This window comes from Rhamphochromis sp. 'chilingali', assembly GCF_963969265.1.
Source record: "Rhamphochromis sp. 'chilingali' genome assembly, chromosome: 2".
Lineage (NCBI taxonomy): Eukaryota > Metazoa > Chordata > Actinopteri > Cichliformes > Cichlidae > Rhamphochromis > Rhamphochromis sp. 'chilingali'.
The window spans coordinates 8,779,386-8,804,949 of record NC_137930.1 but is presented as its reverse complement, the minus strand read 5'-3'; the positions used below and the strand labels follow the sequence as shown (position 1 = coordinate 8,804,949).

Sequence of the window (25,564 nt, the reverse complement as noted above, 5' to 3'; positions counted from 1 at the left end):
GTAAGGGAGACGAAACACAGAGTCAGACAGGGACACAGAAGGAGATCCATAACATAGAGACAAAATACTAAGGACATGATAGAAAGGGAAATGCTAAACAACCTAAAATAAACCATAATCCGTCGAGATAAAACATAATCAAAGCCAGAAACAAAGAAAACTAAACTAGGAAATATAATCAAGATCAAAACAACAATAAACAAACACAGAACAGAACTATGACAGTTTAGACTTGGGCCTAAAAATATATTCATCTGTGTTATAAAAACATCTTGCACAGACCTGCTAAGCCTAAAGGCAAGGGGTTTTTTAAGCTAAAAATGAGAACAGCACATTTATCAATCTACTTACATGAGATTTATGGGAGGTGAAAAAATGGCTGGATTTCATTTGTCTCTTTAGTCATTAATCATAATATGCATTAAAATGCTCAAGGCAAGATGTAAATATATGATATAGAAATTACTGTGATGCAATTTTTCCTTCTACTTTTTTTTTTTTTTTTTTTGGCTGCTGCCTTTCAGGGTCACCACAGCGGGTCATCTGCCTCAAAATTACCGTGTCTCTATAATCCTCCCTTTTCACATCAGCCCTCTGCATGTCCTCCTTCACTACATCTATGAATCTTCTCTGTGATTTTCCTATTTTACTCCTTCATGCCTGTTAACAGTATATCCATTGTCCCTGCTCGGGATGCCCAAACCACCCCAGCCTTGCCTCTCTGACCTTGTCTCCTAAATGCTGAGCTGCGATCAGTGTTGGGACTAACGCGTTATTAAGTAACGCGTTACAGTAACTACGTTATTATTGTGGTAACGAGCACGGTAACTAGTTATTATGCCAAAATCAGGAACGCGTTAGTCGTTACTGGGATTTAGATAGGGTCGTTACTCGTTACTTCGTGTGGTGGCTATCGCGGAGCTTCCACAGATTCAGTAACATTAGTGGTGGAGGCCAGCAGGTGGATGAAGGAAAGGGGACGCAGAAGGAAAAGAGACCCGAGGCGTGGTCCAAGTGTGAACTGAACTTCAGGTAAGAAGTTATGACCTGCAGTCTCTCTGGGTCAGATATGAACCAAGTTTAGTTGGAGTTTATTTTCGTTATTCTGACTTTTTCCGTACTGCGTGCTAGCTAGCATGACGGAGTTTCTATACAGCTGGGTGGGTGCTATGATGTTACTGATGTTGAACTTTATTTTGTTCATAAGTTATTAGAGTTGCCAACCGTTTGGTATTCAGAGAAAATATTACGCGTTTCTTATTGAAGTGAAAAGGAACAGTTTGTCCCGTAATTCAGCTACAATGGAAAAGGCACAAGGAAAAGGCACAAAGCTGGAGTTATTCTGTGTTTACGCTGCACAGCTGCCTCTTCTTCTCTCATCCTCTCACCCTCTCTCTCTCCTGTTTCTACTTCAATCATGAAACTGATCAATGATCAGCTGATCGGCTCTCTTGTTTGTTTATCGCTCACTTTGCGCCAGAAAGAGGAAACCAGCGGATGTCGCGCTAAACAACAGCAGCACGTTTAAGCTTGATCAGCTGTTGTTAGAATTTATTTAATATTAATTTCTAGTATCAGCTGATGTTTGCTGGAGCCACAGCTGTAAACCTGCTGGTGAGGATGTCGGTTTGGATATGTGGTGAGAGGGAAACATGAAGATGAAACCAGGAGATGTCCTTACTGGATCATCAGAGCTGAACAGGTGATGGAGAAACAGGTTTACCTTTTAGGTGACATGAATGAGTTGAAGGGAAGTTATGAACTGTTTCTGAGAGACAAATAACCCCAGGATCCTTTTCTAAGCAGCTGACAGCTGGTAACTGTGCAGGGGCGGGTCTAGCAAAGTGTTGCCAGGGGGCCAGGTAGGGCATTAACAGGGAGAGGGGGGCACAAAGAAATACTTTTTTCTTATTCTCATTTCAAATGTCTAGCTTTTAAAAAAATAATTATCTGAATCTTACAACAAACGATTGATAGATTGATGCATATATACCATCAGAACAGTGTACATCACTGTCACAACAGTGTTTATTATCATTCAAAGGCTTTATGATTTTTCCTATAATGGCGGCCGGTCTCTAGTCAAAATGTCCGGGCCAATTTTCTGTCCCAGTCCAGCTCTGTGTGCAGCTCATCTGCAGTCTGGTGTTACCTACATCTTCCTATTCAGAAGGCAGAATTTCTGAGTTCTGAGTACAATCGAAAGCACCTCGACTGCAGTTTTTGTGTTGGATGTAAAAGGCGCACATGGCGCTGTGACGTAGGCTAGAATCATGGCAGCAGTCAATGACGGTCCAGGCGTGGGATTTCTCTCGTGGAAATATGCACATTATCTTTTCCTTTCTATTGGTAGGTGGCACAGTGCACTTGTGGCAAGTAAGCAAGCTAGAAGACTGGCAAAGTTATGGAAGCAACACATTAACAAGAGAATTCTGAGTAAAACCAAAGTTACTTTCCCTAGTAACTCGTTACTTTGAAAGTAACGAGTAACTTGAGTTACTTTTGAGAGAAGTAACTAGTAATGTAACTAAGTTACTATTTTAAAGTAACTTACCCAACACTGGCTGCGATGTACTCAGTTCTATTCTGTCAGTTCTCATCAGTCACCATCAAAATCTTAGCATTTTCAACTTTGCAACCTCCAGTTCTGCTTCCTGGTCACTGCCATCGTCCAAACCATATGCCATAACAGGTCTTACTATCATCTTGGAAATCTTCCCTTTCGCTCTTGCTGCTATCCTCCTGTCAAACCCCTCTCCACCCACTCCACACTGTCGCCATGCTCCTCTTCCTCTCTCTTATGCACTCTCTGTTGCTTTGGAGATTTGACCATGGATATTTAAATGTTTCCACGTTCAGAAATTCTATTCCTTGTACACTTTTGTGCTGCTTTTTGAAGGTGAGATGTTGTATTAGAGTAGTTTGCTTTTATGGTGTAAAATTTGATATGTCCCTGCGCGGGATGCCGTGGTGTCCACATCTATGTAGTCAGAGGAGACATGCTGCACATGACTGATTATGCCTCGCAGGTATAATATTATATAGCACTAGATAGTGTAGAGGGAAGACTCAAACACGCAGCTAAGAGGCCAAATAGACGGCATAAGACCGCACAGCCATCTCTGTGTTCTGGGTTTAACTCATGACTGTGTCAGCTTATAAAGCATCTGCCTCCTTATGCTTTTGTTAGTTGTTATATATGTAGCCATTCTGTGGTTGCACCATGTATGTTTAAGAATAGTGCTAAAGGGATGTGTTAAATGTAGCAAGAATTGTCCATAAATGGTCCATAAATGTTGGGAATGAGATCAGGTTTCTTGATATGGATCAAAGCAGCAGGCTAAAGACAACTTACCACAATGCTGTTCACTGAACAGTATCGACGTGTTTCTTTCAGTTCACTCAGCACCTCCATACAAACTTTTTTTCTATTATAAAGCTTGAATTCAAAAACAGAAAAATTAGTTTGTTTTTGTGTAAATACAGAACTGGTTTATTCACATGAAATACCCCTGAATATAATGGTAAACAGAGAGTTTATATAAAAGGCACATTTGCAATGATTAAAATTACAGCTAACTGTCCATGCTATGATGGACCGCTGTTTTTTGCAAGCACACCAGTGTATTTTACAAATCATTGCAATCCTCAGTGTCCTGCACTGTTTATTACAAAAAATATCAAACAGTACTGAATACAAACTAAAATATGTAATGTCCATAAAAAATATGCATTACTGTAAGTGAACCACAGTTTATATCACAGAGACTTTTTGTTTTGTTTACCTTTGTTTATGTTTTTAAAAATTTCACTCAGTGGTTTTCTGAGGAATCAGCAGACAACCTTAACACTGAAAAGAGCAGATGTGAGGCATGTGTCTGTCTTGTCTACAGAACCTTAAGTAGCACCTTAAAAATTTAAGATTAACCACAAAGCTTCATTTATTCTGGATACTATTTAGTTTAGTTATGAAAAAATAAAATGGATAAACTGGATTTGCAACACAGGCTGTCAGTGCCACACAATGCAAAAGCAAACCAATCGTTTCTCACATCAGGCCAGCGCCAGAACAACAGTTTACCTCTGCTGAAGCTGAATAAAAGGCTAGAAATTGCTTTTGTGAACAATTACATTATTATAGTAATGCATCATTTCCTGGCTGGTCCTGATTTTTCTTTTAAAGAAATGACTTGCAGATCGTTTTCCAAGGGGCTAAATGGCCCGTGGATGAGGTCAAAGGAGAGTGAAGCAGTAAAACCACTAACCCAGTTTCACAGGGCCAGCCACACACATGTATGTACAAAGCCAATTCCAAAAGGTAAGTATATTGTGTTAAATCTAAATAAAACAGAAAGTAATGATTTATACATCTTACAAACCCATATTTTTATTTGCAATACAATATAGGACATATCAGCCCTTTAAACTCAGAAAATGCTCTCCTCAGCTCCCACACATTTACAGAATGTAGTGAAAAGAGGAAGGGACACTACACAGATGTAATTATGCCCCTAAGTTTTCTGAGATGTGTTGCTCCCATTAAAAATACCTATTTCTTAAAATGGTACATTTTCTCAGTTTAACCATGTTTTGTATCTTCTACTTTGAATAATTTCTGGGTTTATTTGCAAATGTATTTGATATTTGCAAATCATAATTCTCTGTTTTTATTTACATTTTTCACAGTGTCCACAGTTCTGTAAAACTGGATTTGTACATGTTTATATAGACAATGACAACACACATTTGGGGACAGCTGAGGGGGAATTTAGTTAAAGCAATTTTTCTCAGAACTAAACTGTGGTTGAAGTTACTACTTAGGAAAACCTTTTACATTTTTATTCATTTTTTATTCTACTCAGAGAAAAATTTCTTTTTAAAAAAAACATATCACAACTTGTAGCGGCCAGTCCTCTGTACAATCCATGCAGCATTTGGTGAGATACTTGAACCTGCCATCTGTAGAGCTATTCTATTAGCACAGCTATAACCACTTCTTATAACCACTTTTCCAATTAGTAGATTACCTGCTCTACCTCCCGAGATGTAGCCACCCCTAAACATACATGGTCAGATATACACATATATACCACATGACCAGAATACAGTGAATCTGACCTGGGACTCTTTGCTGCATGTCTTCCACCCTCTCTCTCTTTGCTTTCCTATCTGTCTCCACTGTTGCTATCAAATGGCAAAAATAAGGCTCTGCAAGCAGAGGAGTTGCTCCCTGCTGAACATTGGAGTAGAATTTAGGATTCAGGCACATCCACACTGACTTCCCTCTTCAAACCAGGAAGCTACATCTATCATTTTTAGATGCAATCTGTGGTTGTAAGCCAACAAACAATATAGTCGGTGGCTCCAGTAGGTGTGTATGGTTAATGAACAGCTAACACAACAGGAGAATACTCTTAAATATTTTTAAAGCGTGTAAATAACTCAGAATCCTTGAAAGTGAGTTTGAAGATTTCAATCAAATCAAAACTACACATTTTTTTGTTGTTGTTGTTTGTTTGTTTCTACCACTGACGCAACTCATCAATAATGCCAGACTAATGTAAGAAAGTGTTTGCCTTAATCCCTTAATTAAAACTATTCAAACACTCAAAAGAACAGTTTATGAGTGTGTGGGTTTTGAATACTCAGTGCATGAGTACTATGAGTTATCATTTTAAGCAGTTCCAGAAAGTTAATTCTGTTTATCTGGATGTAGAATTTTCAGTGGGAGTTTTGTTCATCTTCCAAGTGACTTCTTTCATCATTGATCAATAGCCATGATACCATTTACAAAGACGGGCCTGGGAAACAGAAGAACATGACATCAAGAAGGCCCTGAGTAAATGTGGTTATCTCAGCTGGACATTTGTCAAAGCTGGGAAGGTGCTTAAAGAAAGCTCCAGCCGATCCAGGAGAGAAGACAGACAACTGCTGCCTAAGCAAAAACCCTTAGTGAACCCTTATGTGTCACGAGTATCGGAACAGCTGAGATGCATTTTCCCAAAACATCATGCCAATTTGCATAATAATGACCATGAAACTGACCTCACAGCCCATTGTTAGCCACTGGTGCCAGTTTTAGTCATTATGCAAACGTACTGTTTATAAGGTTGGGGAAGCCTGCAGTCAGCTGAGATGGGGGGATATAAGCTTGGATCTGAAGTTTTTATTGAACTGACACTAACAATTTTAACTAGCTTTCTCCAGATTGTATTCTGACACTGACAGAAACATTTCTGGCTCTGCAAAAGGCAAATAAAGACACTTCCTTTAGAGTCAAATTCATGAAATCTATCAGATTGAATATAGCCAAAACATCTTGAGTGTTTTGTATGGGAAATTTAACAGAAAAAATGATCTGTAAAAGTAATGCAGATGTAACTTATTTGGACAGAGAGGCAGAGCAGCCAAAGAAATCCATGCCGATGCTCCGGGGGTAGCCTTCCAGTACCTTCAGTGCCACAGGGTCAAACTTCCAGTAGTGCATTCCACTCAGGAAATTGGCATAGCCTGTCAAAGGGCAAAAGAATGCAACAGTGAACTCCAGACGTACATGTTAAAACTTTCTCTAGACGTACAAGTCACTAAGTCAGAGGCAGAGATTACACTCCTCACCATATCTGTCCAAAAAGGCTCCATCGATGTGGCTGGGCATTCCCCTCCACTCGCAAATGCTGCGAGGGTGTAAGTCATTAATTCGATTATCCTGAATATTGAAGGACCAGTAGTAACTCGACTTGAAGAAGTAGACTTTCTCAGTATGGTCCTCTTCCCACTTCAAAGCTGCTTCAATGTCTGTTACAGGAAGACCCAGCCGTCTCACTGAATCTGGCCCTGTTATCTTCCTTTCAGCATCAAAAACCCAGTAGCTGTCACCTGATAAGTAATAATTAAAATTAATTAATATAATTAATTAATTACAATTAATAAGTCACCAGGATGTTGTTTCTAGAAATCATCCCAGCTGAATACATGTAAAGCACATCCTTGTGAAAAAGAACAACCATGTAACAACAACATTCAAGGCTACATATTTCTACCATAAACTCGTGTGTCACTGTGAAGATTATTATTTTATTTAACCTTTTTCCTCATGTTCCCACGTTTCCCCAGATTTACCTCATTTCCTCTCTTCACTTTCTCATCACTGATTGGCTCCTGAGTTTCTTTCTCCCTTAACTGAACTCACCAGACACACATTTTATAAAGACTTCACTCCCTTTCACTCACTATTTTAACTTCCACGTGGCAGTTAAGAATTTTACAGTCCATCTCTATCTTCCTTTAAGGTAAACTACATTGGCAAAGTCATTGATAGCTGTTTTCTTTACATTCTGACTGCCTAACAACTTTAACTTTCAGCTTCCTAATTAGCAATCCCTACATATCATTAAAGTTATCAAAATCACTTTTGCTTGACTAGTTTTGAGGAACAAAGGATATTTTGTGGAAAATACTTGTTTAATGTGTCCCCCAGAAAAAAACTGTCTAGTTCGCGTCTGTACCTTGGAAGAACCAGATGTTGCCAGACTTGTCTTCAAACGCAGCATCAATGTGTTCTGGAATTCCTTTCCAGTGGCGTGATGATAAAGCTGGATAGCCAGCTTGTAGCTGCCCATCACGTATTCGCCAAATATATTGAGACTTAAAGAAGAAGAGCTCTCCCCTGATCATGGATACAGCATCAAAGTTTGTTTTGCAAGCATTTGGCTGGAACACAGCAACAAACTTAGTCTGAATATTTTTGTCTATGAACTATCATGCAAAGCAGCAAAATACAGAATGGCTTATATTTTTCTAAGTAAATACATGTATTTTCAAGGGCCTCACCAGTTCAGTCTCAATCTCATTGGTCTCTGTCATCACAGGTGGCGCATGCCGAGGGGATCCGTACAGATACTGAATGCCCCTTTTGTCATCCTCACTCAGCTGCAGAGGGTAAGCGTCACTATAGAATGGGCACATCACAGCATCGGGCTCAAGGGAGTGCTGCAGGCCCAAAACGTGGCCAAACTCATGAGCTGCCACTTGGAGGAGGTCTGTGCCTAAAAAAGCAAACAGAGGAGGGCAGTCAAACTGAGAGTAGTTATTTTTGGTTCCAATCAGCTCAAAGCTTTTCAAATGTACTTACCAGCATTATTGCCCACTGTCCAGTGCTCATCGTAGTCAAAGTGGACTTCTCCCTCTCTCTGTGTCTGGGGGAAATAGGCGTGAGCAAGGATTCCTCCTGGACCATCGAATGGTAAGTTGTCCCCATGCCAGTACCTACACAATTACTTCTTTTAGAGGACGAGGTAAACCTACCACATATCATTCTTTTGATGCTCTTTCTCTATGCTAAGCATGTTGCAAATTGAGTACAGTGCAACTCTTAATTCTAAGTATTAGTTCTAAATAATACACATCATTCAGTGACCCTTATACACATCTAATTGGCAGTGTTGTGCAGATACATAAATCAACAATCTTTCTTCGTGTGTGTGTGTGTGTGTGTGTGTGTGTGTGTGTGTGTGTGTGTGTGTGTGTGTGTGTGTGTGTGTGTGTGTGTGTGTGCATTCTACTATACTTGTGAGAACCAACAGTCACTTGTGAGGACACACTCACCGGTCCTCACCAGTTTGAAGGCCTTTTTGAGGCTCAAAATGTGGTTTTAGTGTCAGGGTTACAATCAGGTTATGGTTAGGTTTAGGGTCAGGGTTAGGCATTCATTTTTAATGGTTAGGGTTCACCCAACTGCTGAACGGCAGTGCTCATCCACAAAAATATTTTGAAGCACAACATTTAATGCATTGCCAATCCCTGAAAAGGTTCATTTTGTTGTCATATGGTAATAATGAGAACTGCTTGTGTCCTAAATTAGTTTGCTTTTAGTGATATTGGTAAATGCTAAATGGACTGGTTTCAGTTATTGAGTCATCATGTTCAGGACTGCGAGGCATGAAGACATGTGTAAGAACAAAATTAAATATTTATCTTACTTTTACAGTAGGACATGACTGGTATAATTAAATATGCCAAAAAAGTGAGTAGCTGTTAAAGGGAATGTCTTCTTGTAGAATTATACTTGGATTGCATTATTTAGCTAGAAGAAATGATACAATGGTCAAACGACTCTTTATGTGGACTTGTTGACTAGTTGAAATTTCAGTGGACCAACGTTTCTGTAAGAAAACTATGTAGGACATGCTTTGACATTAAAGTATGTCAATAAGCTACATATTAGGCACATGATGCAATTCTACGCTGCACCCAGTAAACTAGTGGCTAGCCTATTTTAATGTGTACAAAGTATGTTATACAAAAATGGTCGCGTGATAGATTTTAACTGAGTACATAATATTAAACACAATATAGCAGTAGTTCTAAAAATGACTCATGAAAGTAACATGTACACAAGTTAGAACTTGAATTGCTGACAAAGTGAAGTGTGGCAGGACGCTGAAAAAGAAGAGAGCTGTTATGACATTGTAAGTATCATGAATCTGATGCCAAATGACTCTTCTGATTTGATACAATATGTAGCCAGAGGCATGCTATTAAAAATCCCACCAAACAAGTCCTATGTTGCATTTGTTCCATAATACTCTCTCAGTCTTGGCTGGGAGACATCTGGTTTAGTGTTTCCTGGTTTACTATGACAGCAGGAGTCATGCCTAAGATTTGTGCCTGGGTCTTTAAAAAAAAGTTGATTCTGTTCATCTGGGCGTAGCGTTTTTGGTTGGAGAAATGTTTCATCCCTCATCCAAGTGACATCTAGTCTCAGCTGACTGCAGGTTTCCCCAACCTTTTAAACTGTACATTTAAATAATGACTGAAACCAGCACCACTGGCAAACACTGGACTATGATCCAGAAACTGACCTCACAGCCCATTGTTCACCATTGGTGCTAGTGCCAGAGAGTAAAAGGTGTTTTATGTTTGAACTGATAAAGAGTGCTATAACAGACCTTATCCGTATTTGCTAATAGTAAATCATCTTTATTCCTAACTAAAGATATAATCCATATATAAGTTTGATTAATGAAAACTATTCTAATGTCCAGATTGTGTCTGCACAGACATGATCCAGGTTTGACCTTGGCAGCTTAGTGTCTGTGTGTGTTTGGAAAATGCCTAAGATTTATGTGTGTCTGGAAAAACGTGAAAGATAAGAAATGTGCTGCCAACCCATAATAATACATGATTCTGAATAAGATAAAGTAAGAGAAATGTAATTGAAGAGAAATACCATAACTTAAATAAGGCATGAAATGAAGCATATTCATGTGTGACTGAACATTCATATGTGCTGGAATTATTGACAAATTAAGTACTGCATAGAAAAGAAAAATAATGAAGTGATTTTTAAAGTTGCTTTAAATAATATATCTGGAAAAGTCAGAGAGAGGGGTGAGGTGAAAAAGTGATACAGGGTTCTTCCCTTTGTCTTCTGCATGATGAGCAGTTCAGAAGATCGGACCTAAGATGTTGAAGATTCCAGCAGAGACCCCAGAGGGATCGACTGCTGGACTGTGAACCTGCAAACTGTTTTTGTATTTATTTTGGCTTTTTCTCTGCTCCTTTTTACCATGTTAGAATATTAATTCAAAAGGATTTGGATTTAACTTGTTTCCCGTTGATGTGTCTCCTAATGGGTCATACCTACATGGAAGAGATAAGGGCATCAGTGCTCAAGGCACGCTCATTCCCCCTAACCTCCTCCCTCACAAGGATTAAAACAAGGTCAGCATTAGCTCAGAGTTGGTTAATTAGAAAAGTATAATTCTGCCAATTTCAATATTATTTCGTGATTGTTATTAATTGATGCTTTGCTCTTGATAAATTGCTTTAATAAAATGTCCTGCAATTAAAATCCAAATTATAGACATTCCCATTTTAACCCTTTGTGAATGTGATGGCATCAGCCACACATGGGTAAATCAGTCCATTTGTTCACTTTATTAGTTTGTTTTGCAGTTTTCTTCATTAATATAATTCATTAATCATTTTATTTAAACCTAACACTGATATTATGAGGCGCACACATAGTGGCATTGTGGGGTTTTTCTAAAAATGTTTTGTTATATTAATTATGTTTCTTTCTTTGAGTTACCTGGGTTTGGGCGATGGCTGTTTCCTGTCTGGGCAAAAGGCGTGGCTGAGGACTCTGGGAACAAAATGCCTGCTCAGCAGGACCAACCATGGGCTTACCAGGAGCAGGGGTGTTTTAGGTTTACTTGGGTTATTCTGTGCTTAGTTAATATTAGTGTGTATTTTTGTTTTCCCCCTATTGTGTGTAAATGGTTTGGCCAAACCATTATAAAAGCTACCCTCTTTATAATTAGGCCAGTTTGTGAGTTAAACAAACAAAGTGAGATACAACTTAAGTTTCTGGAAATTACTTTTTGTAGATTTATATTTAGTTGACCTCTTTTATGGGCCTGCTAATTATGTTTTTGAATTTTGTCATTTTTGAAATTTTTGAGGGATAAAATAAAGAAAACCCTCTTGCTAAGCCTCTGCCTGAACATGTCAGCATTTGTTTAGGAAGTATGATTTTAAAAAATCTTAAGGCAAATGAACTTTTGGTAAAAACATAGGTTACTTAGTTTCTTGCTTTTTGTTGAATTGTACCAGCTAGCTTCTTACCTTGCAGTTGCTCTGGAGGTGTGCCTGTGTCTACTGTCTGCTTAGACTAGCATGTGTGCTCACCGCTCCACACCACAGCTACATCTGGGCAGGCCAGAGTTTAAGTGATTTGATATCTAAATAGTGATGCACTAGTTTTGTTGTTTATCGCAATTCTGAAACTGCTTAATGCTGATTACGATTTGGGGGTTTTAAAGGGCTAGAACATGAAGAAAAGTGCAAACACATCATGTGTGATTACTGTACACATTGTTAATGGTCAAGATTTCATCTATACAAATATTTAAATCTGAATACTTGGAGCTGCTTCATTCGACACACATGCTTAAGATGGCTCATCTAGAATTTGGCCAAGAAACAACAAATCACAGAGTTCCTTTATCACAGCTTTATTTCTGCTGTATCTCGTCTTCCATCTTCACATTATTGACAGTATATATCAAAAAAATCTGAAGCTGAGCTTGAACAGGATAATCGTACCTAATCACACAAGCCATTACATCAGGGAAAAGTTAGAAAAGTTGAAGTTGAGGTTCATGAAATGCCCTAGTCAAAGCTCAGATTTGAAACTCACTGAAAATTTGCAAGTGGATTTGAAATAGGTAAAGCATGCAAGAAAGCATTTAGTATCTTGCAACTGGGGGGATCTGGAATGGTTTCGAGGATTGCTCTGTATTTATTTTTTATTCCTGTCAATATTTTTGTTGAATAAATGAGTGAAAAAGCAAACTGTCCTCGGGTTGTTGTCTTAGGTAAATCAATGTCTCAGTTTAGCTGAATTTTTATTCTTAAATGCCAGTGTTGTGTTGCTCACTGGTGGACATTTCTCACCTGTTGAAATCAATGATGATGTCAGCATTCTCACTGGTTACTTCACTGAACCTGAGAGGAGTAACAGCACCCCACACACCAAACGCCTTCTGGAAAACACTCCGCACTTTGTCCTCACTCATCTGCCAGGGAAAACGTATGATCCTGGTTGGCACAAACACATTAATATCATGTTTTATCAAGCTTTAACATAAATTTAATATATATGTGCATGTGGTATGCTAGACTTCTTAAACTCTTGGAAAGAAACTGGTCCAAATCCATGTGGATCAATAGTATTAATCAGCATCGCTGCCTTTGGCTCGTCTCTGTCTATTTTTGATTTGCATATGATTGCTGGTGTTCTGTCCCTGGTAGGCCTAAGTGGATTCCCTTAGGAGTCTGTTGGGTTTTTATTTATTTATTTATTTTTAATTGTGGTGTCCAAAGTGGTTAAAGCAGTGGTCTTGGGAATACATTCAAGGCCATTTTGGTTGCTTTTTCCAGGCTTATGAGTTTCAGTGCTTAACTAGCACCTGAAGACTAGGGAGGAGCTTCTTTTGATTCTGGTTAGGCAGTGAGAAGGATCGGCTGTGGTGAATTCTGTTGCTAAGCTTCTGCTTTTGGTCCTTCTGTGTCAGTTTTGTGTATTTGGGCAATAGAGTAGAGCTTTGTTTCTGTTAGCAATACCAATTAAAGGCATGCATGTTTTTCTGGGGAATAACTTGGTAGTTAGTCCACCACCCCCAACTTTGATGACTTGTACGTCAAGTTCAAGTTCCTTTTATTAGTACCCTTGTTCTTTATTTTGCAATTATGAAGTGGTACCCTGCTCAAACACAGGCACTAGTAAATCTGTACAAGCACCACACTTCTTTAAGACTACAAAGAGCTGTCATAAATAGGTAAATTCAGGTTTAAACAAAAAATTGAATAGCTTAAGAAACTGTATCTTATATAAAAAGACCTACCTTCTCTTCAGTTGTCTTCTTTTACCAGTCCCTACATTAAGAGTCCCTACTCTCACCTCCACACTCCATTCCTGCCTTTCTTTCTCTTGTGCTGCCTCATAACATGCCTTCTTCCTTTCCTCTATGTTTGTCTTTGGCCACCAGCACCTTGTTGGCCACCAGCACCTTGTTGGCCACCAGCACTTGGGAGTGATATTAAGAGTGAACTGGTTTGTGGCCCATTTTTCAAACAGTAAATTTGAAAATTCATCAATAAAATACATTTCTTAGCAATAAAAATATTATTCTGATTAAAGAGCTTGTGATTATTCGTGGATAAACCATTATAGGTGCTTTGTCTTTGATGTAAATATGTAAAAATTGTGTGTGTTTCTGTTCTTTGTCTTGTGTACTGTTTGTTGTATATGTGTCTTTCTTGCTGCTGTTACACCCAAATTTCACCTTGTGGAACAATTATAGGATTATTCTATTCTATTCTATAGAAACATAACAAGTTATTATGGTAATTGCCAATACTGTACATTTAGGGCAGTTATGGCATAAACCTCATACTGGTTGGTGATGTAATAAATTTGCTAAGCTTAACGTTCCAGTGCTTCCACCATTTATAAGATAGCTGCCAGTTCTTTTGACAAATGAAAACTAAAAACAAAGTCTTAATGTGAAACTAAACAAACAGATTTGTTTCATTAGATCCCCATACTAAACTAAAACCATCAGCTTTGCGTTCCACTCCTGCAAATTATGGTCATATAGGCAGCCATGTAACTCATCAGCAAAACAAACAAACAAGTCACTGTATTTAGAGACTTTTTAGTGTTTCTTACTTGTAAGTTAAGTCTGTCTTCTCCCATCGCCTGCCATAGAGCGCAAATCGCTTCCTGCGCTGCTGTCTACTCAGGGTGTCCCTCCTCTTTTTCACATTGTTGTATGTCGTGCTGAGCTGCGTTAAGGTAGGATAATCTGGGACTCCACAGCGAGGACGATTCCACAAATCTGTGTCATTTGGGGACTTGAAATCGTACTCTTCATTTAGTGTGTCCTGTTCATGACTTGGCCTCTTCTTCAGACCGGCATGACTGTTGCTCCATCTCTGGGAGAAAGAAAACAGAGTCAGAGTACTTTTTAGTTTTAATAGATACATAAAGATGTAATGTTGGCTATGTACCATTTCTGCCACCTTTCTACTGGTAAATTCCAGATTATCCTTGGCTTTTGACTTCATACACACTTCTTTGAAAGTAAATCATCACAAAATACTGATGCTGATGACATAACGTTCATAACGTTCACACCCTCCTGGAGAATTCAAAGTACCTTCTTTATACAAAATGCTTCATTTTGTGATGGGTGCATTCACCCATTATACAAGCACGTCTTTCTATGCTTAAGTGCTTCCTGTCTAACATTCACACATATTCATACTCCAGTAGATGCATCAGAGTGCAATTTGGAGTTAGTGTCTCAATGCATGCTCAAACATCCAGGTAAGTAAATCCCAAAAGGTTGATTGATCAACAACCACTGATCAAAGCCATAGACCATTGATCACTGATCAAAGACTATTGATAAATGGCTATGAGTACCATTCACAGAGAGTTGAGGAATGGCTGCAAATACAGCATTTTAAGATGGAAAAAATCAAATCTCATGATGTACCACAATTCACGGATCGCATTAACTCGGTGGACCAACAGATCAAATTCACCAGGGGAGATATGAAAAGTGGCAGGTTAGCCTTCTTAGACTGTGAGATTTCCATCAGTAATGAGGGACAGTTAAAAGTTCATGTGTACCGGAAAACCTACGCATACGAATCAGTATTTATGGTCTAACTCTCATCCACTGGAGCACAAACTGGGTGTCCTCAGGACGCTACAACACAAAGCGAACACCATCCCCAGACACAGCAGCCAGGGAAGCAGAAGAACATCACATCCAGAAGGCCCTGAGTAAATGTGGTTATCCCAGCTGGGCATTTGTCAAAACTGGTAAGGCATCTAAAGAAAGCTCCAGCCGATCCAGGAGAGAAGGACAACTGCTGCCTAAGTGAAAACCCTTAGTGATCCCTTATGTGTCAGGAGTATCGGAACAGTTGTTACAGTTGAACAGTCTAAACACCGGGTCTCTGTGGCTTTTAAACCTCAAAACATGCTGCACCAAAAATTGGTCCACCCCCTAGGATCGAGTCCCCTGACACAAACAGAGTAACATAGTGTACGCTGTTAAGTGCCAGGAGGATTGCCATGATTTTTACATCAGTAAACCAAACAACCTCTGGCGAAGCTGATGGCACAACACAGAAGAGCTAACTCGTCAAGCCAGGACTCCGCAGTCTATTTACACCTACAGGCCAGTGGACACTTTCAATGATGAGGATGTAACATCCTGGACAGGGAGGAACGCTGGTTTGAGCGCAGAGTCAAGGAGGCCATTTACGTGAAAAGGGAAATACCATCTCTGAATCGAGGAGGGGGCCTAAGGGTCCATCTTTCACCATCTTAGGCTACGTCCACACTAATGCATTTTCGTTTGAAAACGCATCATTTTCTCTCCGTTTTGGCCTCCCGTCTACACTGAGACAGCGTTTTCCCCGAAGAAAAACACAGCGTTTTGAAAACGCTCTTGAAAACAAATACATTTGAATACATTTGAAGACGGTGCTTTCGCGTCGCAGTGTGGACAGCGAAAATGGAGACTTCTGAAAACGATGATGCATTTTAGTCATGTGACCAATTAAACAAAGATAGCTGAGGACATTATACAGCAGTTGTTTTGTTTGCTCTCAATTTTGACAGCACTATTAAAGATTAATATCAGTTTGTACATGTTTCAGATAGCTTTTCTTGAAATTCTTTAATTCTCACTTTGTACTTTTGTGTTACTTGCAGCAACAACAACACCTCATTGTTAGTCCATTTAAAAAACTCGGTGCTTTTCCTCAACATTTTGCTGCGACATTTCAAAGAGCCGGAAAGTAAATAAACGGCAGACAGAAATGAGGCAGGCCGAATCTTCCTGCGCTTCAAGCATGCGCAGTACTGCAACGTAAACGTTTTCGGCCGTTTCAATGTGGATGCACAACTCTGTGAAAACGACTGAAAACGCTAGTGTGGACACGGAGCGTTTTGAGACGAAAACGCCTTTTTCAAATCTATTCGGGCTAGTGTGGACATAGCCTTAAAATGCTGTGATTGCAGCCAATTCCCCAACTCTCTGTGAATGGTACTCATAGCCATTGAGCCATTGATCAGTGATCAATGGTCTTTGGCTTTGATCAGTGGTTGTTGATCAATAGTCATGACAATTTGCATATTAATGATCAAGGAACTGACCTCACAGGCCATTGTTCATTCAGTGGGCTGGTTTCAGTCAACATGCAAATGTACTGTTTATAAGGTTGGGGAAACCTGCAGTCAGTTCAGACTGAAGAAGTCACTTGGATGAGTGACGAAACGTTTCTCAAACTGAAAACGTTACGTCCAGAATCAACCTTTTGGAATTTGTAGTTAGTATTTTTCTCAACGATATTTGGAATGCAGACTGGAGCAGCCAGAGATCAAACCATCAGCCTTACGAGATGAACCTCCTGAGCTCCAGCCACCAAGGGCATCAGTGTATGAGCTTCAGCTCAGTTATCCATATGATGTTTGAAGTGTCATAAGTTGCTGCGCTGGGCGTCTGTCACACTCCTTCATTACATGCTGACGTCAGCTGCTGGCTCACTTGTGTTGGTTTTTGTTGTCTGATGTGAGGGATGTAAGTTGGCCCAGGCCAGCCTATGATTGTTGGTACAGTTCAGTTTCAGAGTTGCTGAGTGGCCTGTTTTTCACTGAGAAGACAGTTAGCTGTGCTAATATGCTGCCATGTGTAGTTTACGCTGCTGTGACAAGGAAAGAGATCTGTCAGCAAGACTCTGGACATAAAATGTAATAAATAAATGTGTAAAATTGCGAATAAGGCAGAAGATTGCTATTATTAATGAAAGGATGAAAGTCAAAGTAAGAGGCAATTCAGTTTTTCACGTGAAGTGTACTTTTGGTCTACTTTTGCTGCTGGTTCAGTAAATTTTGATCGGAGTGATGAAACCTGCAGTTTGAAATTCTGTGAGGTGTTTGCTTTCAGCACCAAAGGTATGTCCATGTATATCAGGTGAACAGTGGGAATCCACGCATTGTGCTTACATCTTGCGCTTACTTGCTTTTTAATCATTTGCCGTTTCAGCTGTTTAGTGGTTGTTGAAATTACTTTGTGAGCTTTTAGCTGAGATTCTGATGTTTCTGTGGATACCACACATGTCTATATTTAAAAACACATCTTACAGTACATCCCATTAAACCAGATGTTTAATGGGATGTACTGTACGCCTCCAGTACCGGGAGCATTGGGGTTCAACAGGTTAATTGTTTATTGCTTAATTACGTTGTGTGGCATGAATGGCCATAAGGGAGGTTTTTGTCAGTAGGAAAAGCTGCAAAACTTATGAAAATACAGTTAAAAGTCCAACATTTCAGCTTGTGCTTGTTTGCGGTGAGCAACAGATCAAACAAGTCAAGAATTATAAATTTCTTCAAGCACTGTAAAACTCATTTAGACGATCAGACACCCAATATCCCTGAAATGCAGCCAGATGCTGCTCGTTTTACGTTTTCACTTGTTTTTTCACTTCTTCTGACATGCTTGCATTTAAATCCGGCTCCTCGTCTCCCTGTGTAGGCCATGTCCCTCAACTGTGAAAGGGTGGAGTGCTCACTCCGGATCAGGGATGAGTGCCTGCCTCAAGTGGAGGAATTTATGTATTTCACAAGCAAGGTGAGAAGAGAGTGGGAGATTGGCAGGTGGATTGCAGATACTTAGAGAAGCTGTTACTATACCAGTCAATCTGTCCCCGCGCTCACCTATAGTCGTGAGCTGTGGGTAGTGACTGAAAGAATGAAACTGCAGATGCAAGCTGCATAAATGAGCCTTCTCTGAAGTTTGGCTGGCCTCTCTCTTAGTGACAGGGTGAGGACTTAAGTCAGAGAGCTACTGTTTCTCCACATAACAAGGAGCCAGTTGAAGTGGTTCGCGGATCTGACAAGGACGCCTCCTGGGTGAGCTGTTCCAGGATGTAATAGGATGCATTGGAGAGAAATACGTCTTAGCTGACTTGGGAATGGCTCAGTGCTACCCCGGAAGAGCTGGAGGACGTGGCTGGGGATGGGGAGGTATGGACTTCTCTGCTTAAGTTAGAAAATGGATGGAAAGATAGACTCACATACTTTCCCTGTCAATTCTGAAGCTACATTGATCTATATTGCTTTTTGGTACTCTAGCAGAGTCCAAGTATAAAAGTATGAATCTTGAATTGAACAGCAGTTCAGCTTTGTTCAGCAGTGCTGAACCACCGCCACTGCTTTAGACCTTTACTTTACAAAAGACCTTGGTGTTTTTGGTTTTTGAGGCTCACTCACAGCAAGCAAAGCTGTTAATCATCAACATCAAATGTCAGGTCTTAATCCGTTTACTATACATTCAAAAACTTTGAAGCTTTAATTGTGCTATTTGATTTTAAACTTATAAAGGCCATTCAATAAAATAGAGACCATTTAATTCCACCTTACACTGGGTGGAGAGCACTTACTAACATGACGGAGGTTGACTGAACTTATTTCTTAAACTGACCCTTTGTCTTATAAATCAGAATGTCCCTATTTGCTTTGCACAACAAATAGCATTTGTGTTTGTCTTTGCTAACAGATTAATGGCTGCTAGGGCTTTCCTGCTATAGGTTCATACATCATAACTTTAATCTGACAGGCAATTTTTTACAGTAGTTCAATCCACTGAAACTGTGGGAAGTGGAACAACAGTTGAAGACTGCAATCATGTCTTCCATTACTAATATACTAAAATGTAACGTGATCAGTAACTGAAGATAAGGATTCACTACCCCTATTTGGAATTCAGTCATTTTTACCTCATGCCTTATTCGCACATCAGTCTATCGTTGTGTAGTGTTGTTGGCCACAGTTTTGTTTTTTTCCCAAAAGATGCCCTTTGACGAGAAAGCCTATTTTGTTCCATTCAATACCCAAGAAATTTCAGTTTTCACAAATTTCAGCAAATTAGAAAAATGCTTAGCTATGTGTCTACTAATAAAACCTCTGTAATTTTGTGAAAAACTGAAAAGTTTCTATTTTCTATTTTCTACTATAGAAATTTCAGTTTTTTACAACTACAAAAAACAAACAAACGGGACAATCTAAACAATGAGCAACCAAAACTTTTTCTGAAATTTTACACATTTATTTCTTACATTTAAGTCCAAAGAGTCATGGTCACAGTTTCTTTCCTTGTCACAGCAGCTTTTTCTTCATCATGTAGAAAAAAAGTTAAATATGTAACTTCTTTATACTGACAAAAGGGATTTTCACTGGTCCGGCCTGCTTAAAATGCTTTAAACTCTTAAAATGAGTTTGGCACCCCAGGCTTAACAGTTTGAACAATGCTGAAGCCAGAGCCATGCGGAGCTAGCAGATCGTTCAATTTAGGATGAGTTGAGTGACAAAACTATAGTTTGTTCTGTAAGTATGTTGGCAATGAGTACAGGTTTGCTTAAAAGGCATAACACAGAGTCACATGCCACTAAAAGAAAGCATTGTGTATGCTTGGGAATCCTGCCGATGGGGCCAACATGTCCGCACAGGATAGTGTGATTCCTGCTTCCCAAATCAGTGTGCCTGAGATACAAGCCATGTGTACTGCTGGGAACATCTGCAGAAAGGAGCATTATAGTTTTATCTAATAGGTGGTTACACTGAGGACTCTTTGTGGACGATGTTCAAACATGCAACTACACGTATATGTGCAAGTATGAACCTGCACACAGAAAAAATGTGCACACACACAGATGAAAATGTGTTCATCAAAGCTACAAAAAGCTGCATCACACACAGTGAGCAGATGTCTGGAAATTCCCTCTTCAGTCATGACATCAGGTCACCTGCACTATAATACCGGGGGTGTTTTATGGGAGGTTGTTAAGGGTGGTAATCTAAACATTAGCGAGAATTATCATTTTTACAGTGACACAAAAAACAAGCAGGACTTGATTCAACTCCCTTTTAAACACATGCTGTGAGATATCCCACAGATATCCCTTGGCAGATAAAAAGTAGCCAAACTTTAGATAAATGATGCACATAGTGGGAGAAATTTCTCCAGGGTAAATATTTAACTACAAAAAGTCCTGAATATCAGCAGGCTGTAAGTGTTTTGCACACAGAGAGCTGACTGTGCTAAGTGTGGGGAATGTTTGCAGGATGAAGGGTATTAGCATGAATAGAGATGCAAGGTAAACATCTATCAGTAAACCTTCAGTCAACAAGCCCCATCATACTCCAGATAACATCAGCTTTTCCATAGGAACCTTTGAAAACATTGCAGTTTCTGTGTGTTGTGGTTTCCAATATGAATGGTTAGTTTTCTCTGTCCTTTGTGTTTTTGAAGGTTTTCCCCTCTTCTGTTCTTTCTGTGTGCCTGCGTCTGCCTTTTTCTCAAATCCTTTTTAGGTTACTTCCTGTATTATTTTAAAACTATTTTGATTATTACATATTTCTGTCTGATTGACCTGATTGTTGCCCTATTACCCCTCTCTCCCCGGTGTCTATTTAGTGCATGTCTTTTCCCTCATTTTTTGATGCACTTCCCTCACATGCCTCCATCGTGCTTGTTTCTCCTGTGTGATCCGTGCTTTTTTGGATAGTTTTTTTTTTTATTGGACTTTCCTGGCTCACTACACAGGGCCTGTCATTAAACCAGTCATTTGTTGTTTTTATTTCCCCCCCCCCATGTACTTGCAAATCTCTGTTGTCTGTATATTGGATGCTCTTGTAAAATAGACCTTAACAAACTTCAGCAGATTTTAACCTTTTGTCCTCATCCCACACTGTTTTAGATCACTCTTTTGGCCATGTGTGGACAGGGAAAAACTCAGACGTTTGGAAACAATCAAGCAGGCATACAGTTTGCTTTTTGATTAGATTTTATCGGTCCCAAACTCCTTTGTTCAGGGTGGAAATTTATGAGCGTATCACGCAGACCCTGCCGATTTCCTTTGATAAAAGTCCCCATCCATAATTGAGGATGTAGGGCAGAGTGATTTCATTTGAAAACAGTTTCCAGATAAAAGTGCATAAGTGTGATTATAGAAACAGTGTCTCCAGCAGTGAAAGTATTTGGGTCTGTGATTGGCTCAATACCAAAATAAAACTACTTCTCTATGTCTTGCATTCAAAATGCCATTATAATATATTATCCAGATGATATATTATCATGAGTAGCAAAAATACTAGAAGTGTCTAAAATGAGAGGTACTGTAATACAATGAGCAACTTTTTTCAGTTCTTGAAGTTAGACTTAGTTTTAGCTACTTTATAAGCTCCATCCAGTGTATACCCAGCTCAGCAAAAGCTTTTCTTATTTTTTCCAAGAGTCCAAATTGATGTGTTCAAATGTCTTGTTTTGACTAACCAAAATAGCGCACCTCTCTCACCAAGGAAACAATTAACAAGTCCATTTTTAACAGTCAACAAATCAAATCATTTCGGTTCTGGTCGAGGTTACTTGAAAATCTCAAATAAATCTAGAGTACAGAGTAATGGAGGGAAAAAATTAATTTAATTCATAAGTTTAAAGCTAAATTTACATTTAAAACTATGTTTTCTTGTTTTCTTTTGTCCTTTCAGCTTCTAACATTCTAACATCTTCTGAACTTTTTGGTGAAAGACCTCTAAAACATGTCAAGAGGCCCAAACAAGACATGGCTTCAAAGGCCACAAGCCAAACAGCATGATTATCCCACTTAAACTGCCTCTTAAAATATGTGAGTGAAAACAACGTGATAGTACAGCCAACTTAAGATTATGCAGTGCATAAAATGGACAACAATATTGCTTGTTTTTATAGATGCACACTCTGGTCTGACGCGTCTGAACAAGCTAAGTTTCTGCAGTTAAAAACACAGAGATTTCCTATGTGTTGCGTTTTACATCATTGTTAGAGGAGTATGAACCACAGAGCTGTCTTTGTCGTCTCCAGGTTTTCATATTGTGAAAAAGTACATGTTTGAAGGATTCAGATGACCTATTCTGCTCAACTTTTACCTCATTTTTATTCTCAGACATCATATACCGGTATACAAGGCATTTGTGTAGCTATTCTGTCTCAAACTTTTATTCTTTTATTTCACTTTAATCAGTTTTCTTCTGATTAGATGTTCCTCATAAACAGAAGATTTGAACATAATGTGGAGAGTTTGTCTTTCTGTCTAAACCTGAAGACATGTTCTTCAGTGTTGAAGCAGCTAAACACTTACTAACAGCAATGATTGCTGATGGTTGGTTGCTATTTTAATGTGGATTTTTAACAATTGTGTCAGTCTCCAAAAATACTTGCACTTAACTGTAACTGTATACATTTGAATGAAGACCTTTTTTCGTTAACCAGACTCAAACACATGTAAACTAATGTGTTTACATGATCATAACAAAGAATATTAGAGCATAAGATGTTACGTTGGATAGTCAGGGAACTACACAGAAACTGCAATTATAAGTATCACTAAAGTGGATTTTGGTATATTAATCTACTTTCATAAACTGTGACTAAAAAAAAACATCTTTAAAAAAACTTTTCATTATTTTTAAAGTTGAGCTTTTGCCTTGACTGTTATGAGCAACAGCACCTTTTCTGGGTAACAGGGTTTGTATAAAATGCTAGTATTTGACTTAATGGTTCTGCTGCTTAACCTGCAGATAAACAGATTAATTCATCATTGACAGTCCAGAAGGAAGCCTCCCACACAAAAGAATGCCAGGGACTGATTGTTTGTTAGTAACATGAATCTGTCACAAGCAGCAGGTCTGCTTCAGCTATTATGATTAGTCACTGGACTCAAGGAATAAATAGGAATGCCAGACAGCTGCACAGGGTCCTTTTTGCCAGGGTTCCTGTCTGTGGACACTTAAAGCTTACAAACAAGTCTTGGTGGTGTTACTCTGCTGCACACTGCCTGTTTACCTCGTGTTTCTGTCTTTAAGTAGTTATCTGCGGTTTTTCCCCTGAGTCAGCAAATAAGTAGCGTTTGCACCGGAGTTACCAGGTGCGTGCCTCTGCCTGCATAATCTGACTCTCACTCACCGGAAAGCAGCTCTGGCACCCTCCAGGGTACAGTACACAGTAACAACAATAAAACTTCTTCTTTTTTTTCTTTCTTTTTTTAATCCTTCACAAACAGGACCGACCGTGTTATTCCAAAACAGAAACACCACACTGGTAATCTGAAGATGCTATAACTATGAAAATCATAGTTCCCTGAGTCAGTTGTGACAGAAACTCATGATAGTTCACATCTCACAAATCTCAGCTGTTCAACCATCAACAGCTTTCAGTGAGAACATTTATGTCTTTAAGGGCAGCGCATGCAGAAACATTAAGGTATGCAGAACAACAAAGGAACTTACAGCAGCATCCCTAAAATGAGTGGATGCGACGACACATGCAGCACAGTTTTGAACACACACACACATTAGAAATATCAGGTAACTTTAACATGTTTAATTCATTTATTCATGTCAACTTCTGTATTACTGGATGTTTGTTCACCATTGCATATGTGAACACTTTCCCATTCATAAGGATCTCTGAAAAGTGCATTTACGCTTTGACTCACCTGCAGCTGCTTGGCGGTCCTGTGGTCGTGTACCGGCAGAGAACAGACGCAGAGGAAAAGGTACAAAGGCAGGATGCTGCCGTAAAACACGGCACCTCGCAGCATCTTTTCAACGCTGTGACAGCGACCGTGCAACAGAGCGGACGCAGGAACTGCGTGGATGGAGTGAATGAATGTCGGCCCCGGTGTCTTTGTCCTACTCAGGTAACAGGTTTACTACACACGTGATTTAACCCCTTACACTCCCAGCGGTGCAACTCGTGGGTTTCGCAAACTGCTGTAGTCTGTAAATCAAAGCGAGTATAAGGACCACTGGGAGGTCTTTTGGATTCTTTTTTCCGGAATTCTAAGAAAAAAATCTGCATTTGGGTTTGTTTGTTTTCTGAATTCTGGAAGAAAAACAAAATCCAAAAAACGCTCATTTGTTCCTCTCTCCGGTCGCCCCAGTCCTCTTCCGTAGCACTCAGACTGTAGATTCAGAAAGAAGGGAAACCTGTGCGTCAGAAATGTCTAATCCTTCGTTCTTTTGGATTTTCTCTGGGAAAATGTGCGATTTCTCCCGCTTTTGGTGGAAATCACTTATGTAAAGACATTCTTTATTACTCTCAGATATTTTTTCAGCTTCTTCCTTAATGCTTTTCAGACACAACACGCATATGGTTATGATTTACTTGTCTGCCTTCTTTTGGTCCAGAGGAGGACGTAACTGTTCGGTCTTTTAGTAGGAGCAAATGTGCGTGTGTCACGTATTCACACCAGCAATGCATTCCCTTAAAATTATGAACCATTGGTCTATAATAGCTCAGATGTTTGCACATGTTCAAAACTTTATTCCTTTCTGCAAAAAGTTTAACGAATAAATGTGCGTTCCAAATATGTTTCAAATGCATGTTCTCCCAAATCTGAGCAGTAAAACTAACAAACGGAAATCAGTGACATGAACCATTTCTCTTGTTTGCAAGTATATATCTCGCTACGATTTTTTTCATCGCGGAAAAAATGTCTTTTGAGGATTTATGGATTCATTTTATTATTGTAAAACAAATATCCAGGATCTCAATTTAATAATCATTTAAATCCTTCAGATTTGAATATTTACTTAAAGAGGGTGCACCTTAAATTCTTAAATCTTACCATAACCTGGTTTAAGTTGTTATAATCACGTATTTAACAGTTGCTTTAAACTAGAAATAGCATTGACATTTCAATATATTTCTGGGGTTTAATGGTGAATTAAATCAAAACTACTGTACTTAACTACAAGGAAATTATATTCAAGATTCAAGATTGTTTCAAACAAGTAATTTGTTAAGGAACAGCTGATTAGATCAAAGAAAAAAAATGTTTTAAGGACTGGAACATATTTGCTGTTCAAGCCATCTGTTCATCACAAATCTTCCTGCAGCAGACTGAATTACCTGCAGCACTGGTGAGTGGAAAA

General features: G+C 39.1%; 1 protein-coding gene across 1 annotated transcript; it reads right to left on the bottom strand.

The window, feature by feature from the left end:
• Positions 1-3,532: 3,532 nt before the first annotated feature.
• On the bottom strand, positions 3,533-24,274 carry LOC308392999 (stromelysin-3-like). The gene is made up of 8 exons (XM_080876428.1): positions 24,124-24,274; positions 14,237-14,502; positions 12,460-12,603; positions 8,132-8,265; positions 7,831-8,045; positions 7,506-7,710; positions 6,616-6,876; positions 3,533-6,510 (listed from the first exon to the last, which is right to left on the bottom strand). Exons 1-8 carry the CDS (start codon positions 24,226-24,228, stop codon positions 6,383-6,385), a joined length of 1,458 nt encoding a protein of 485 aa, XP_080732554.1. The 5' UTR covers positions 24,229-24,274; the 3' UTR covers positions 3,533-6,382.
• Positions 24,275-25,564: the final 1,290 nt, after the last annotated feature.